The sequence below is a fragment of the Mixophyes fleayi genome, chromosome 12, assembly GCF_038048845.1.
Source record: "Mixophyes fleayi isolate aMixFle1 chromosome 12, aMixFle1.hap1, whole genome shotgun sequence".
Classification (NCBI taxonomy): Eukaryota; Metazoa; Chordata; class Amphibia; order Anura; family Limnodynastidae; genus Mixophyes; species Mixophyes fleayi.
Window position 1 is genome coordinate 68,557,433 of NC_134413.1, and position 13,254 is coordinate 68,570,686.

At 42.1% G+C, this 13,254-nt stretch overlaps 1 protein-coding gene across 4 annotated transcripts in view; it reads right to left on the bottom strand.

Annotated features, from left to right (window-relative positions):
* ADAMTSL4 (ADAMTS like 4) overlaps positions 1-13,254 on the bottom strand; it is a 242,828-nt gene that overhangs the window by 14,915 nt on the left and 214,659 nt on the right. For all 4 annotated transcript variants that reach the window (XM_075192170.1, XM_075192168.1, XM_075192169.1 and 1 more), the window contains exons 7-9: positions 8,891-9,095; positions 7,685-7,857; positions 507-615 (exon numbers count right to left, since the gene is read on the bottom strand). In XM_075192170.1, the coding sequence (XP_075048271.1) occupies positions 507-615; positions 7,685-7,857; positions 8,891-9,095 (487 nt within the window). The remainder of the gene's footprint in view (positions 1-506; positions 616-7,684; positions 7,858-8,890; positions 9,096-13,254) is intronic.

Sequence of the window (13,254 nt, forward strand, 5' to 3'; positions counted from 1 at the left end):
TTAGGACAAAAAGATCAAATGGCAATGCTCAGCAAGTCAGTTAAGTTTGCTGTGACATCATTTTCCATGCAGCTGTCTGTGAATTTACCACTAACCTCACTGAACACCAACCAAAACACACACCCCACCTATAGTACACCCACTTCTTGCTTTAGTATCTCCTCTTATGATCTATAAAGCCTCTTAAACAAGTATTACAAGCTAAAACAAACAAACTTGACAATAAAACAGGAAGGACTGGGGGCCGTAGGTGACGTCTCTGTCTCGGAGGACCACCTGTTGTCCATCACTGCTTTTTATAGTGTTTCTATAATATGTAGAAGGTATTGTCTAGCGCCAGCACTTATTCTCTGGCCAAATTCTAGATAAGACTGACTGGCTTCCAATTAAGGTGCTAGAAGTGGATTGCGTCTTATCTCCTGTAGACTTGGCAACCGGCCAATGTTTCGGATACTTGACGCTGGACTGTGCATAAAAGACAACGTGTTCCTGAAAATATCTCTTACCGTGTTCCTGCTGTGGGACATGGGGGACGTAACTTGGATTATCAGGGCTGGGTGGTGATGAGATGAAGAATTGGAACGAGACTCCCGGATTGTCTTGCTGAAATATCATCTGTAAAGAGCAAGAGATAAACTGTGACAGACACTCGCTGATTGAATGCAGTAGGGTCCACATTACATCTAAAGGGGCAGCACGGTGGCTCAGTGGTTAGCACTTCTGCCTCACAGCACTGGGGTCATGAGTTCAATTCCCGACCATGGCCTTATCTGTGTGGAGTTTGCATGTTCTCCCCGTGATTGCGTGGGTTTTTCCCACACTCCAAAAACATACTGGTAGGTGAATAACCATTATATGTAAGCCACAGGTGATTATATTGATAACAAACATCTAATTATAGATAAGGTGATCAGTCTATAGAAAACCTACCCAAAATTTAAAGCGCATTGTAATTTATGCTTTGGCCAATCGTTAAAAACTGTATAAGAGACTAACTTGACTGTGAGTTATTACAAAATATAACTTCTGACTCTTTAACCACAAAGGCCAAGTTCAACTCATTAAAATCAGAATCGCCCAATAAGCTGGCTCAAAGGTATTTGTTTACACGTTAACTTCTGGCGCCTATATTGCTCTGTAGTAGGTCAGTAACGCCAACGCGATTAGTCACAGTTTTGTCACCTGAAACTATTCACGCTAAGCAAATTAGCGAAGTGACAGATGTCTCCATATAGCTACAGATCAAGTTACAAGGGATATTTGGCACAGGGCTTTTGTTAAGATGAAGCTGAATTTTAGGAAAGATTGTTCCTGTGGTTATTTTTCAAAGCCTGTTGTCAACATTATTTCTGCACATTTACGGTTACGAAACTGCATGATCTTTTTGTAAATGTGTACATAAAAACATATATAAACTGCACTGTAAAAAGTAGCTAATATAGTGAATTTCGGCAACTGAACATATAGTGGAGGGCGGGTTAGGGGGCTAAAGTGAGAGATTAGTATTACACTATTGGGAAGCCGCTCTTTTTACGCTATAATTCTGTATTACCCACCAATGATTGGCATTGAATATAGTTAAAGGTCATAGTTCAAATGTATAACTTGGTGGAAGTCACGATCTACTGCCTGTGAGGGTGCATTAAAGAATGTGAAGGCAGCTTCATAGTAAGAGATGGGGGAAGCACAGGAAAAATGGCAGCCGTAGCCTGTTCAAAGACATTCTCCCCTAAGTAATTTAGGAGATGGGAACCAGCAACCTTCACCTTAGAACATACAATGATTCAAGCCCATAACTTTGGCCATAGCAGCCTATACAACTGCATAGTGACATCATACTGTTTACAGTAACAATACTGGCAGTTCTTAAGGATTGAAGGAATTTATATATGCAAATCAGTCAACTCGTTCAGATTGATAATTATGTAACGAGTGCATTAAAAGAAGCGTTCGATCAGATCTCAGTGTGCAATGGCGCTGCCCATGGAGAGGAAGGGTACAGTGTCTTGTAGTAGCTGGGGGCTTCCTCAAACACTCTGATATGAGGTCTAGTAATTACAAGTTAAACAATACTTGCCAACTTTGGCAGCAAGCCCTCTGGGAGGGGGCGCCATCATGGGCGCGTGGCTACGTGAATTGCGTCTAAACGGTACCAATTTTGGCCTATTACAGCAGGGAGCGGGGCCAGGATGACACGTGTAGCCCCACCCACCCACTTCACCAACGAAGAGTGCTGGCTGGAGCAGGTTCCCTGTTCTCCTGGGAGTCTGGGAGAACTCCTAAAATTTTGGGAGTCTCCCGGACATTGCGGAAGAGTAGGCACCACTTTACAAATCGCTGTCCCGATTTTAACAATGATGAGTCTACAAAAAGATGGATTTACTAAGCTGGGGTTTGCAAAACTGCCACAAAACCGCCATCCAAACGGGCAAAACAAAAAAGAGGTGGTTGAGAGAGGCAAGATTGCTCAAACTTCACACTGCTTGTGTCATCTGGTCATACAGAACATAGGAAGAAGCATCATAGACATATATGGGGGCAATCATTATTTATTGAGCAAGGGGTAAAAAATTTATTTATAATTAAGTTAGGGGGGCAAATTTTATTTTCCATTATACGACGGGGTCACTGGCTGTACACCTGTTATGTTTGAAGGGAGAGTTTCTCTGCATGTTGAAAATCAGACTTTCCGTACAATTAGCTCATGGGTCTATGGAAGGATATGAGTCATAACAGTCACTAATACAAGACAAGGCTCTGAATCTGTACCAACTAGAGCACAGGTCAACAAAGCAAAGACCGTGGCCCACGGATGTTCAACTAATTACAACATGATATTACCATCCATCATCCAATCCAAGTGATATCTCCCAGGGAAACAAAAGAAAACCTAGATACCTTATTTTTCCTTTCTTGCTGATCACAGTTTGTTGTTTTGGAGAACATGGTGTTTTGATAAACTCTGTGTCCCCCCCATGTAGGGATCATAGGAAGCCGCAGTGACATGACACAGAGTTCTTAGTTTTAATGGAAATTTTCTTTCTATATAATCACTGTCCCCCAGCTGTGTCCCAACCCCGGCGCCGACCAATAATGTATTTTATTATTGCTTGATGTCTTGAGTTCTATGGAAACCTCTTTTTATATAAAATTATTTACGCACAATTATAGTATGAACAAAACCCATTAGTGCGCTAGTATTATTGCTCTCTGTAGCTTATAACTCAGAGTAGGGCTTTAGCGTAGGCGGAGGGGGTGATATAACAGGGTTACGGCAAGGAACAGTTTCTGTTATAAATTAGTAAGGAATCTGGTTCGACTTAAGAAGGATAAAAGGGGTTTTAGAAAACATTTCCAGGGACGAATCTATAAAATCTCTAAGTGTCCCCGGCAATTAGGGCAGTAGGTACCTATGGGTAGCTTTGCAGACCTGAGCCCAGTAGTCAGGCCCTGAGGGTTGACGTGATAGAGGCCTTATTTGTGGCTGGTATGTGTGTGGGCAGCACGGTGGCTCAGTGGTTAGCACTTCTGCCTCACAGCGCTGGGGTCATGAGTTCAATTCCCAACCATGGCCTTATCTGTGTGGAGTTTGTATGTTCTCCCCGTGTTTGCGTGGGTTTCCTCCCACACTTTAAAAACATACTAGTAGGTTAATTGTCTGCTATTAAAAATTGTCTTTAGTCTCTCTGTGTGTGTGTGTTAGGGAATTTAAACTGTAAGCTCCAATGGGGCAGGGACTGATGTGAGTGAGTTCTCTGTACAGCCCTGCGGAATTAGTGGCGCTATATAAATAGCTGCTGATGATATTAATTTGTCGTCTGTTGTTGTGACCTCATGTTTCATGGTCTCTTGCGTACTGCCCTGGGAAATACAAAGGGGAGGGGCTTCGACAACACCGCAGCTTGCTGTATTTTAGGCAAGTGGTAGCAATATACAAGAGATTGGTGTAAGACCTATGGAGGTTTCAGGGACCATGCAAACTGGGAGCATCTTGCATGAGGTTTACGTACTCTATATCCACTGACAACTGAAAACAAAAATCTAATATAGTGTTGTGCAGCTAGTTCTGCTCTTTTGACTCAGTCCAGTGTCTACGTCATATTTGCTTTCGCCATTATGAAATTACTGACTACTGACGGTTGCAGCAGGATTGATGTAATAACCTTTCCCATTCTCACAAGACTCAGGGTCTCTCCTGCACTACAGATGTCACCCGCTAATTCCAGTCCAGAGCGGCACCACCAGGCGAGAGCAAATAGGTAACTACTATGCGCTGTAAGGCTAAAAGGGGGGACATGTGACCATACTATGCCACAGTAATAGGGGCACAGAAATGGAGATGTAGGGCAGCATGGTGGCTCAGTGGTTAGCACTTCTGCTGCACAGCACTGGGGTCAACCAATCAGATTCTAGCTGTCATTTTGTAGAAAGCACTAAATAAATGACAGCTAGAATCTGATTGGTTGCTATAGGCAACATCCCCAATTTTTCAAACCCGCAGTTTAGAAAATATACCCTCAAATGTTAAAAAAAAATGGCCCGACCATTACTTTCAGTGTGGAGCCCAACTGAAGACCAGAGGACCTCCGAATCAGCCCTGCCAGGTACGTAAATAGACAAGTACGATTTCAGAATGATCGCAGAGTCCCATAACAGGTTTTAGATACAGTGACGGAACCTCTCTAATTTGCACCATACTTATAGAACGGATATGTTTTCCCCTATATGGAAGGACTTTTAAGAAAAGTGATTTTCAGGCTCATTGCGGCTTCCATATAAAATCTAAATCGGAGCACTAGGAAAACGTTTTTTATGTTTTTCTTACAGGATTTTTCAAAAATGGAAAGAAAAACTTTCATTTATACAAAGCTCACATTTAAACGTACCGAAACAGCATCTGAAAATTCCATATTATTACTAGTATATAAATACGCAATATAATTACAAAGGAACAGTGAGCGTAGTTTGTTCCTGGCAATGCGCCATCGTTCTTGGCAACATGTGACCTGGCTTATTTTGCTCTGTGCTGTCCTTGTCTTCCTGACATTGACCTCGCTTGGTTTACTACGTTTTCCACATTACAGCTCTATGTACATAGGCAGCAGAATGGGTGGTTTACTAGGGCCTGGCCCAAAACAAACCAGTGGAGGAACTAGATCTCTACTATACTAGTGGGTTAATTGGTTGCTCTCAAATTGACCCTAGTCTGTGTGTATGTTATGGAATTTAGACTGTAAGCTCCTATGGGGCAGGGACTGATGTGAGTGAGTTCTCTGTACAGTGCTGCGGAATTAGTGGCGCTATATAAATAACTGATGATGATTGTCGGATAAAGGGAGAGCATTGGGTCCTCAATGACGTGGCTCAAGGGACTCAATGAAATTTTGAGATGGGGCCAAATTATCCCTATTTGCTTAATTGTCCCTAGTACAGGGTAATGTATATGCTGGACAAAGTTTTATGTTACCCCCTATGGCCAAATTCCGGGGACTGTGTCTCTTAGTCTGCTCTGTGCCATATTGCAGTCCTTTCCAGACCGGACTACGATTCCTTTGACCTCCTACAAACACAACAATTGTGCCACACAAATCTTTTTCCTCTAGCCCAGTGGATCCCAAACTATCCAGTTCAAGGCACCCTTAGGATCTCCATGATTTTTTCAAGACACCCCTAAGCCAAAAATATTACCAAGTAGTCCCCCGCCTTGCTTACCACTGGCCCTGGCCGAAGCACCCCGGTGAGATCGCCAAGGCACCCCAGGGAGCCTAGGCGCACAGTTTGGGAACCACTGCACTAGCCCATTCTCCTAAGGTACTGTATTGTGATATGATCATCACACCTCAGTAAAACGGACAGGGAAGCCGTTGAAGGTAAAGTGGCTTAGGGGGAAGAGAAGACAATTAATGGCACCTCTTCTGAATGGTGAACTCTGTCATTGCAATAAGTAGCACCAATAAAGAAAACAGATGAAATTCTATAAAAAGCAGATTTTATGCCTCCATCCTTTTATGTTTACATTAGAAAAATCTAAGGATAATATAACATAGGCTTAGAGTCACTTTTATCTTTATTGCACACTATAGCAAGTCTGTATGCAACATCTCCACTTTTTCAAACCCACCGTTTGGTAACTATACCCCCTGGTCTCATCTACCTAAGCTTGTCCACTCTTCTCCAGATATCTGTCCTCATTCTTCCTAGCATGACCTCCTATGAGGTACATATGTAATCAAGTACACTCTTTTCATTTCCAATAACCTCTCTAGTAGTGTAGCAAAATGTCTCTCGTTTCTGCCCAGCCCAGCAGCAACACTGAGTGATATTGTAAAATTAAACCTTTCTTGGCATGTCAGAGCTGTCACAGAGTCTGCAAATTGCTTAATAGCCTCAGAATTCTGAGACACTTGCCTGTCAAAATAAGGCGTGTGTCCTAGAACAGTCACGGTGGTAGAATCAGGCAAGACTCTACCTGACGCCGGATTAGCAGAGGTACGCGGGTATCAGAGTCACATGTCATTACGAAAGTCTCTGTTCCTATATTTAGAGAAGCTGTAATAATTAAATGAAATATCCGCCAACACGTGTAATAATATTTTCACTGTTATTTTTTTTTTCTATGTACAGTAATAATGCCAATGTATAGGTGCTTGGTACGGCCATATCTCCAGAAGGATATAAATACATTAGAGACTGTACACAGAAGGGCAATTAAAATGGTGCATGGCCTACAGCACAAAACGTACCCAGAAAGACTATTTACTAAACTGTGGGTTGGGTTGAAAAAGTGGAGATTTTGCCTATAGCAACCAATCACATTCTAGTTATCATTTATTTAGTACATTCTACAAAATGACATTGAGCATCTGATTGGTTGCTATAGGCAACATCTCCACTTTTTATAGCCCGCAGTTTAGTAAATATACCACTAAAACATCTTAATATGTATAGTTTAGAGCAGAGAAGGGAACGAGGGGACATGACAGAAACTGTCACAAGGGTTATAACAAGGTACAGGAGGGAAACATTCTACAAAGGAAGAGAAGTATTAGAACATGAGGACATGTACTGACACTGGGGGGAAGTAGGTTCAGAGGAAATGTGAGGAGAAACTACTTCACAGAAAGGGTAGTGGATAAGTGGAATAGCCGCCCATCAGAGGTGGTAGAGACTAATACAATAGAGCAATGTAAACATGCTTGGGATAGACATAAGGAAACAGTTATGGTTCTGAAGAGTCTACTGCTATGACTTGTGGACCCTGGCAAGAAGGCATTCTCTGAACGCTGGTTGTCAGGGTCTTGGAGCACAGCAACACAGTTGTCAGGGACTTACGGGGTAAGGAACATGGGAAGAGTGTGAATAGCATGTTTTTGTAGTGTGAGAGTTAACCGGAACACCCCTACGAAAACACGAGGAGAACATAGAAACTCCACACAGATAAGGCCATGGTCGGGAATTGAACTCATGACCCCAGTGATGTGAGACAGAAGTGCTAACCACTGAGCCACTGTGATAAGCTCCATGACATCAATAAGCCAATTGAGGAAATATTCTGACTTCATGATTGTGTTATTAAACTGTCTTTGTGTTTGATCTGTATTCCGTCAGCAGATAGTACTAATGGAGAACATGCAGATTTTGGAAGCCACGTGAGGTACCAGCAGTGCAAGGAATTCATACTTACATATACATCTAGAGCTTCAGAGGTGGGTCCAGAGGACGTGAAGGATTCCCCCTCTTGTTCGTCGCGGCCAGGTTGAATGTAGGTAAAGACAGTATTGCCGGCCTCATATTTTCCCGGTGGATCTATTGCCCAGTTACCATTAATGATAGATTTCCCTGAACGGTTCCTCAGTGCTGAAAATAGGGTGACAATATATTAAACATCATGATATAGGCATATATAAGAATATTTAAAGCTCACGGTCTGGTAGGCAACAGGTCGCACAGAGAAGTTTTCCTAAACTTTCAGCTGTCACTTCCATTACATCCTTCACTCTACTAAACTTCTAAATCCTTCACTCTGCATCATTCACTGTCATAAACTTTTACAGTCCTGACCCTATTAACCTTCCATAGACTTCATGTGAATGGAGGTCTATATATTTACTTAGCTAGACTTCTTCACCACTTTTCCTACTGCTTTCATTGTAAAACTAGCAAATCCCATTCCCTTACACTTTCCATACCAACACTTCTAAATTTCCATACCGCCAAAGTGTATTTTTTTGGGATAAACTCTACTAAACTTGTACAAACTTCAGTTTTTCTAAACGTCTACATTTTTTCCCACTACTAACCTTTAACATCTTTAACTCAACTGAATATGTAGATCGTTCATTTTACTAAACTTCCATAATCTGTCACTCAGTTGGACTTCTCTATCCTACGATAGATGAATATTCTATGGTCTTCTGAACTTCTACAACCTTAATTCCGATGACTTTCTTCACTGTCCACTCTCCTGATGTTTTACACCCTTTACTAAACCTCTACAAGTATCTTCTACCTCGGCAACAATGATGGTTCAGTCATCTACTATATTGACATATACCTTGCGCATATGACCTCTTTTTAATTTTAACACTATTTACTATTGTTTTCACCAATATGGTACAACATAGGTGATTTCAGTTACAGTATTAATCAATATTTAGTGATAGAATTTCAATATAGAAAACTATGTTCCAATCAGAGGCGGAGCTAGTGAGCTGTGGGAAAGTTCGGGAGTAGGGAACTGGAGCCCACAGCTCACTAGTTCCCTGTGCATCGGGCCCCAATTTTCTTCATGGGCCCCGGTGCACCAATGGTAGCTCCGCAACTGGTTCCAATACATGTAGAAATGGCGACATCATTCTCATTCTTCCACCACGATTAATGACGTTCTTACCCAGGTAGTTGGGGCTCCAGGTAAGTTCTCTGACACTGATCTGTGTGGCTCCTTTGGGGATCTCCAGGATTTTGTGATAGCCAATAGGAACATTGATGTCCTTGAACGTCCCCGTAATGAACTTGCACGTCGAGCCATCTCCACCACACACCCCGCAGGTGTCCAAGGTGCTGTTAGATCCTAATATACCATCACAGCCTGGACTCTGTAAAGAGGGGTACATATTTGGTTCTATTATGTCTATGGTAGCTTGCAGGTCCTTCACACCAATCTCACCGTACCGACAGCATATTGTTTATAGAGCTGGATTTCTCTATCTTGAAAGATTTAATTAAGGACTTGTTAAAAAAATCTCATCCTCACCTCTGCCAAATGGGTCAACCCCTACAATGAGTCCTACTAGAATTTGATATTATTTTGTTTTAAAAAAAAAATGGGCCAATCAATTTTTAGAACTATCTACTACCTGCCCTGTTAGGCGATTCCATAACTTTACCGCTCTTACTGTAAAAAATCCCTCCGCCCGTGAAGAAAGAGGGCACGGTACACTACAAGAGGTGCTTCAAGCCACATGTGGACGGTCTCCCTCTAGCGGAAAATGCGCATGCAACCCCCAAGACAGAAGCCCCCAACTTCCCAGGAGCAAAGTCAAATGTTTTGAATGTTAGGGAGGCAGACAGTCCCCTCAAAATGGGACTATCCGGCCTAAATCGGGACAGTATGGAATCATGCATTTACAGATATATTGTGATTTCAAAATAGGTTTGGGTTATGAGAAAACAGATGTACCACACATGTTACAGCCGGGATGATGAGATGAGACTGTGTATTATACCGACTCAGGTTCTCAGATGATAGGAGTATCTACGAGACCACACTTCTCGGTGTTAACTAAGGTTGATCCTAGAAAATGTCCATACTGCCAGCAACGTTATCACATCCTACTGTTTGCAATTATTTCATAGCTGTACTGTGCCTATGAAATCTCCGCATCTCAGCCTTTGTAGATAAGACACATCGTACATCTGCTACCTGGCAATTTACCAGTCACCAAAGCAAAAATGCCAATTCGTGCTCTTGCCACTTCTGTTCACCTACATTTCTGTCATTCAACCTTCAAGCACTTGGCCCAACATCTCACCATTTATCTTCAAGTTCAACGGCTGTCACCTGGGTCTTGGAGAAGATATCAGTTGAGCTCAGTTGTCTTTCACCATTTGTGAAATAGTGTTCTGGTTGGGACACACCGGCCTTTCATTAACCCCTAACTCATCATCCAAAAACCCCAATCCGGTACATTTCGTTTTTTGGATTTTAAAACTGCAGAGTCTGTCAGAATTGGCCAACAGAGGAGCTCATGTGAGTCTCGCTACGTGTGGAACAATGCCCTGGATGTATGTTGAGAACAGGTTTTTCCATGCCAGACCAATTCCCTGGAATGACTATAGAAAGGACCTTGTTAAGAGGAAAACAGACATTCTGGCTCCTAGCATTAGCTAGGAACTAAGTCCATATATTATGGAAGAAATATTGGGATATGAGCCGGAGGGTCTGGTGACCAGCAATAGACTGTGGGGTATATTTACTAAACTGCGGGTTTGAAAAAAGTGGAGATGTTGCCTATAGCGACCAATCAGATTCTAGCTGTCATTTTGTACAATGCACTAAATAAATGAAAGCTAGGATCTGATTGGTTGCTATAGGCAACATCTCCACTTTTCCAAACCCGCAGTTTAGTAAACTCTGGGGGGTAAATGTATCAAGCTGAGAGTTTTCCGGCGGGTTTTAAAAACCAATCAAATTCTAGCTATCATTTATTTAGTACATTGTACAAAATGACAGCTAGAATCTGATTGGTTGCTATAGGCAACATCTCCGCTTTTCAAATCTGCCACAAAACTCTCAGCTTGATACATTTACCCCTGGGTCTCCAATGACTATATCTGAAGTGAAATATCAGACACACCAACCGTTATGGCAATGCAATGTGATCTGAGTTATAACCAGCGCAGACGAGGAACATGACTATGTTCTGGTGATAATTATAAGGATATTAGATATTGAGATATCCCCAAGGTCTCCTCAAGACAAAAAGTTGTTTGTTGGATGCTTTTATGCTGGACAACAATATCTGTGTTGACTACTAAAGTACTTATAATGATAATACGGAATTTATTACATCATTAACATTATAGGGGAGATTCAATTGACAGCCATGTGGCGCGCGGGCATTGTACAATAGACATCACCGGCAATTCCGGTAATGAAATTCCGCTGACTTTTCACTACACCTCTATGAGGTGCGAGAACAAAATGAGCGGAGATTCCAGCCAGAACATCGGCGCGACGTGTCTCCACGGACGTTCCAGAGACAACTTGCGCAAAACTGAATCTCTCACTATAAATGATTATTTGGGCAAGCCACCTGTTAAAGGTGGGTTTAAGGTGTAGTCATCCAGATGTACTTACACATCATTGCTTCTATACTGCGTTATAACCATGAGTGTACTATATAACTGAGTGCGTAAGGTTGTTGGCTAGGAATTATTCATGCACCAATGCTTGGGCTCTGAAACGCGTGGTAGTTAATTTGATCATGAAATAGTACTCCTCAAAATAACACTTGACCCTATTGCTGAATCTCTTTCTACCATTTAATTTTGGATGTCCTTTCGCCACCTAAAACTTAATCTTTCAAATAATATTCCCACCAGCCAACAGACGTTACCTACCTGACATCTCTATATCTGTTGACAACGTAACAATAAAACGCTATCCCCAAGCTCGCAGCCTAGGTGTGATCTTTGACTCAGAACTATCCTTTTTTCCCCAACATTCAATCTGTATCCAAATCATGTTACATACATCTAAGAAACATTTCCAGAAAATGCACAAATCTCACACGAGACACCGCAAAAACTTTAACTCATGCCCACATCCTCTCCCGCATTGGCTATTGCAATTCCCACCTTACTGGTTTTCCACTAACCAGATGTTCACCCCAACAAGCTATTTTAAATGCAGTGGCTAGACTATTTCCACCTGCTCTGGCCTGTCAGTCCCTACATTGATTGCCTGTATTTTAACAAATCCAATATAAAATACTTCCGCCAACATACAAGGCCATCAACAAAACTGCACCACATCTCATATCTCTTGTTTCAAAATGTATCACAACTCAACCTCTCTGTTCTGTGCAAGATCTGCGTTTCTCATCCACTCTCATCACCTGCTCTCATTCCAGCTGAAAGGACTTTTTATTCGGGCTGTGGAATGTCCTCACTCACACCAGACTGTTCCCCTAGCCTCCACACCTTAAAGTGTTTCCTGAAACCCACCTCTTCAGGTAAGCTTATTAAATTCCTCAACCGCCCTCTTAACCTCGCCAGGTATTGTACCCAATTCTATCCTACCTAATCACCGACCCTCTACACGGTTCACACAAAACATCTATTCTCCTTCTATACTCAAACCCCACTAAGCACTTTTTCCTATCATAATCTGGCTGGACCAATATGCAACAAACAGCACATAACCTTGTGTGTTCCTACAGATTGAAAGCAGGGCCCTCTTACCTTTTCGTCTGTTACTGTGTGTATTAACAATTGTAAAGCACTGAAGAATATACATGACACTATATAAATGAACGTTAATAAGTAAATGAATAATACATATCCAATCCACTATGCCTAATAAAAAAAACCTTACTCCAGTCCTCAATCTCTGCATCCACAAAACCTCAATACCTGACTTCCAATCTAAAACCCTAACCCCAGCCCTAAATGACAACTCTATACTCCCAACAGTTCGAATTTTCAAGACCAACTGGTGTACAGAGCATCCATGCACAAGAAGGGGGGTGGCATGGTCACAGATCATTGGTGGGGGGTTTGTCCAGGGCCGTATATAGGGCTGTGCGATAGGGGCGACCGCCCAGGGCGCAACGCTGAAGGGGGCGTAGTTTATGAATATTTTAGGTTCTTTGGGTAAAATTGAGGGCTAGGGGGGGCGGCATTTTTCTTTTTCGCCCCAGGCGCTAAAATTTTAAGTTGCGGAAGGAATACAATTCTAACAATGCCAAAATAATATGATATATAAAACATCATTGGCAACAGTAATTGGCACTCCAATTTGTTTTAAAGGAGAAGCCGGAATGGTAAGTATGCAGATCATCATCATAATCATCTATTTATATAGCGCCACTAATTCCGCAGCGCTGTACAGAGAACTCACTCACATCAGTCACTGCCCCATTTGAGCTCACAATCTAAATTCCCTAATATACACACACACACACACACACACACACACACAGGATCAATTTGATAGCTGCCAATTAACCTACCAGTATGTTTTTGGAGCAC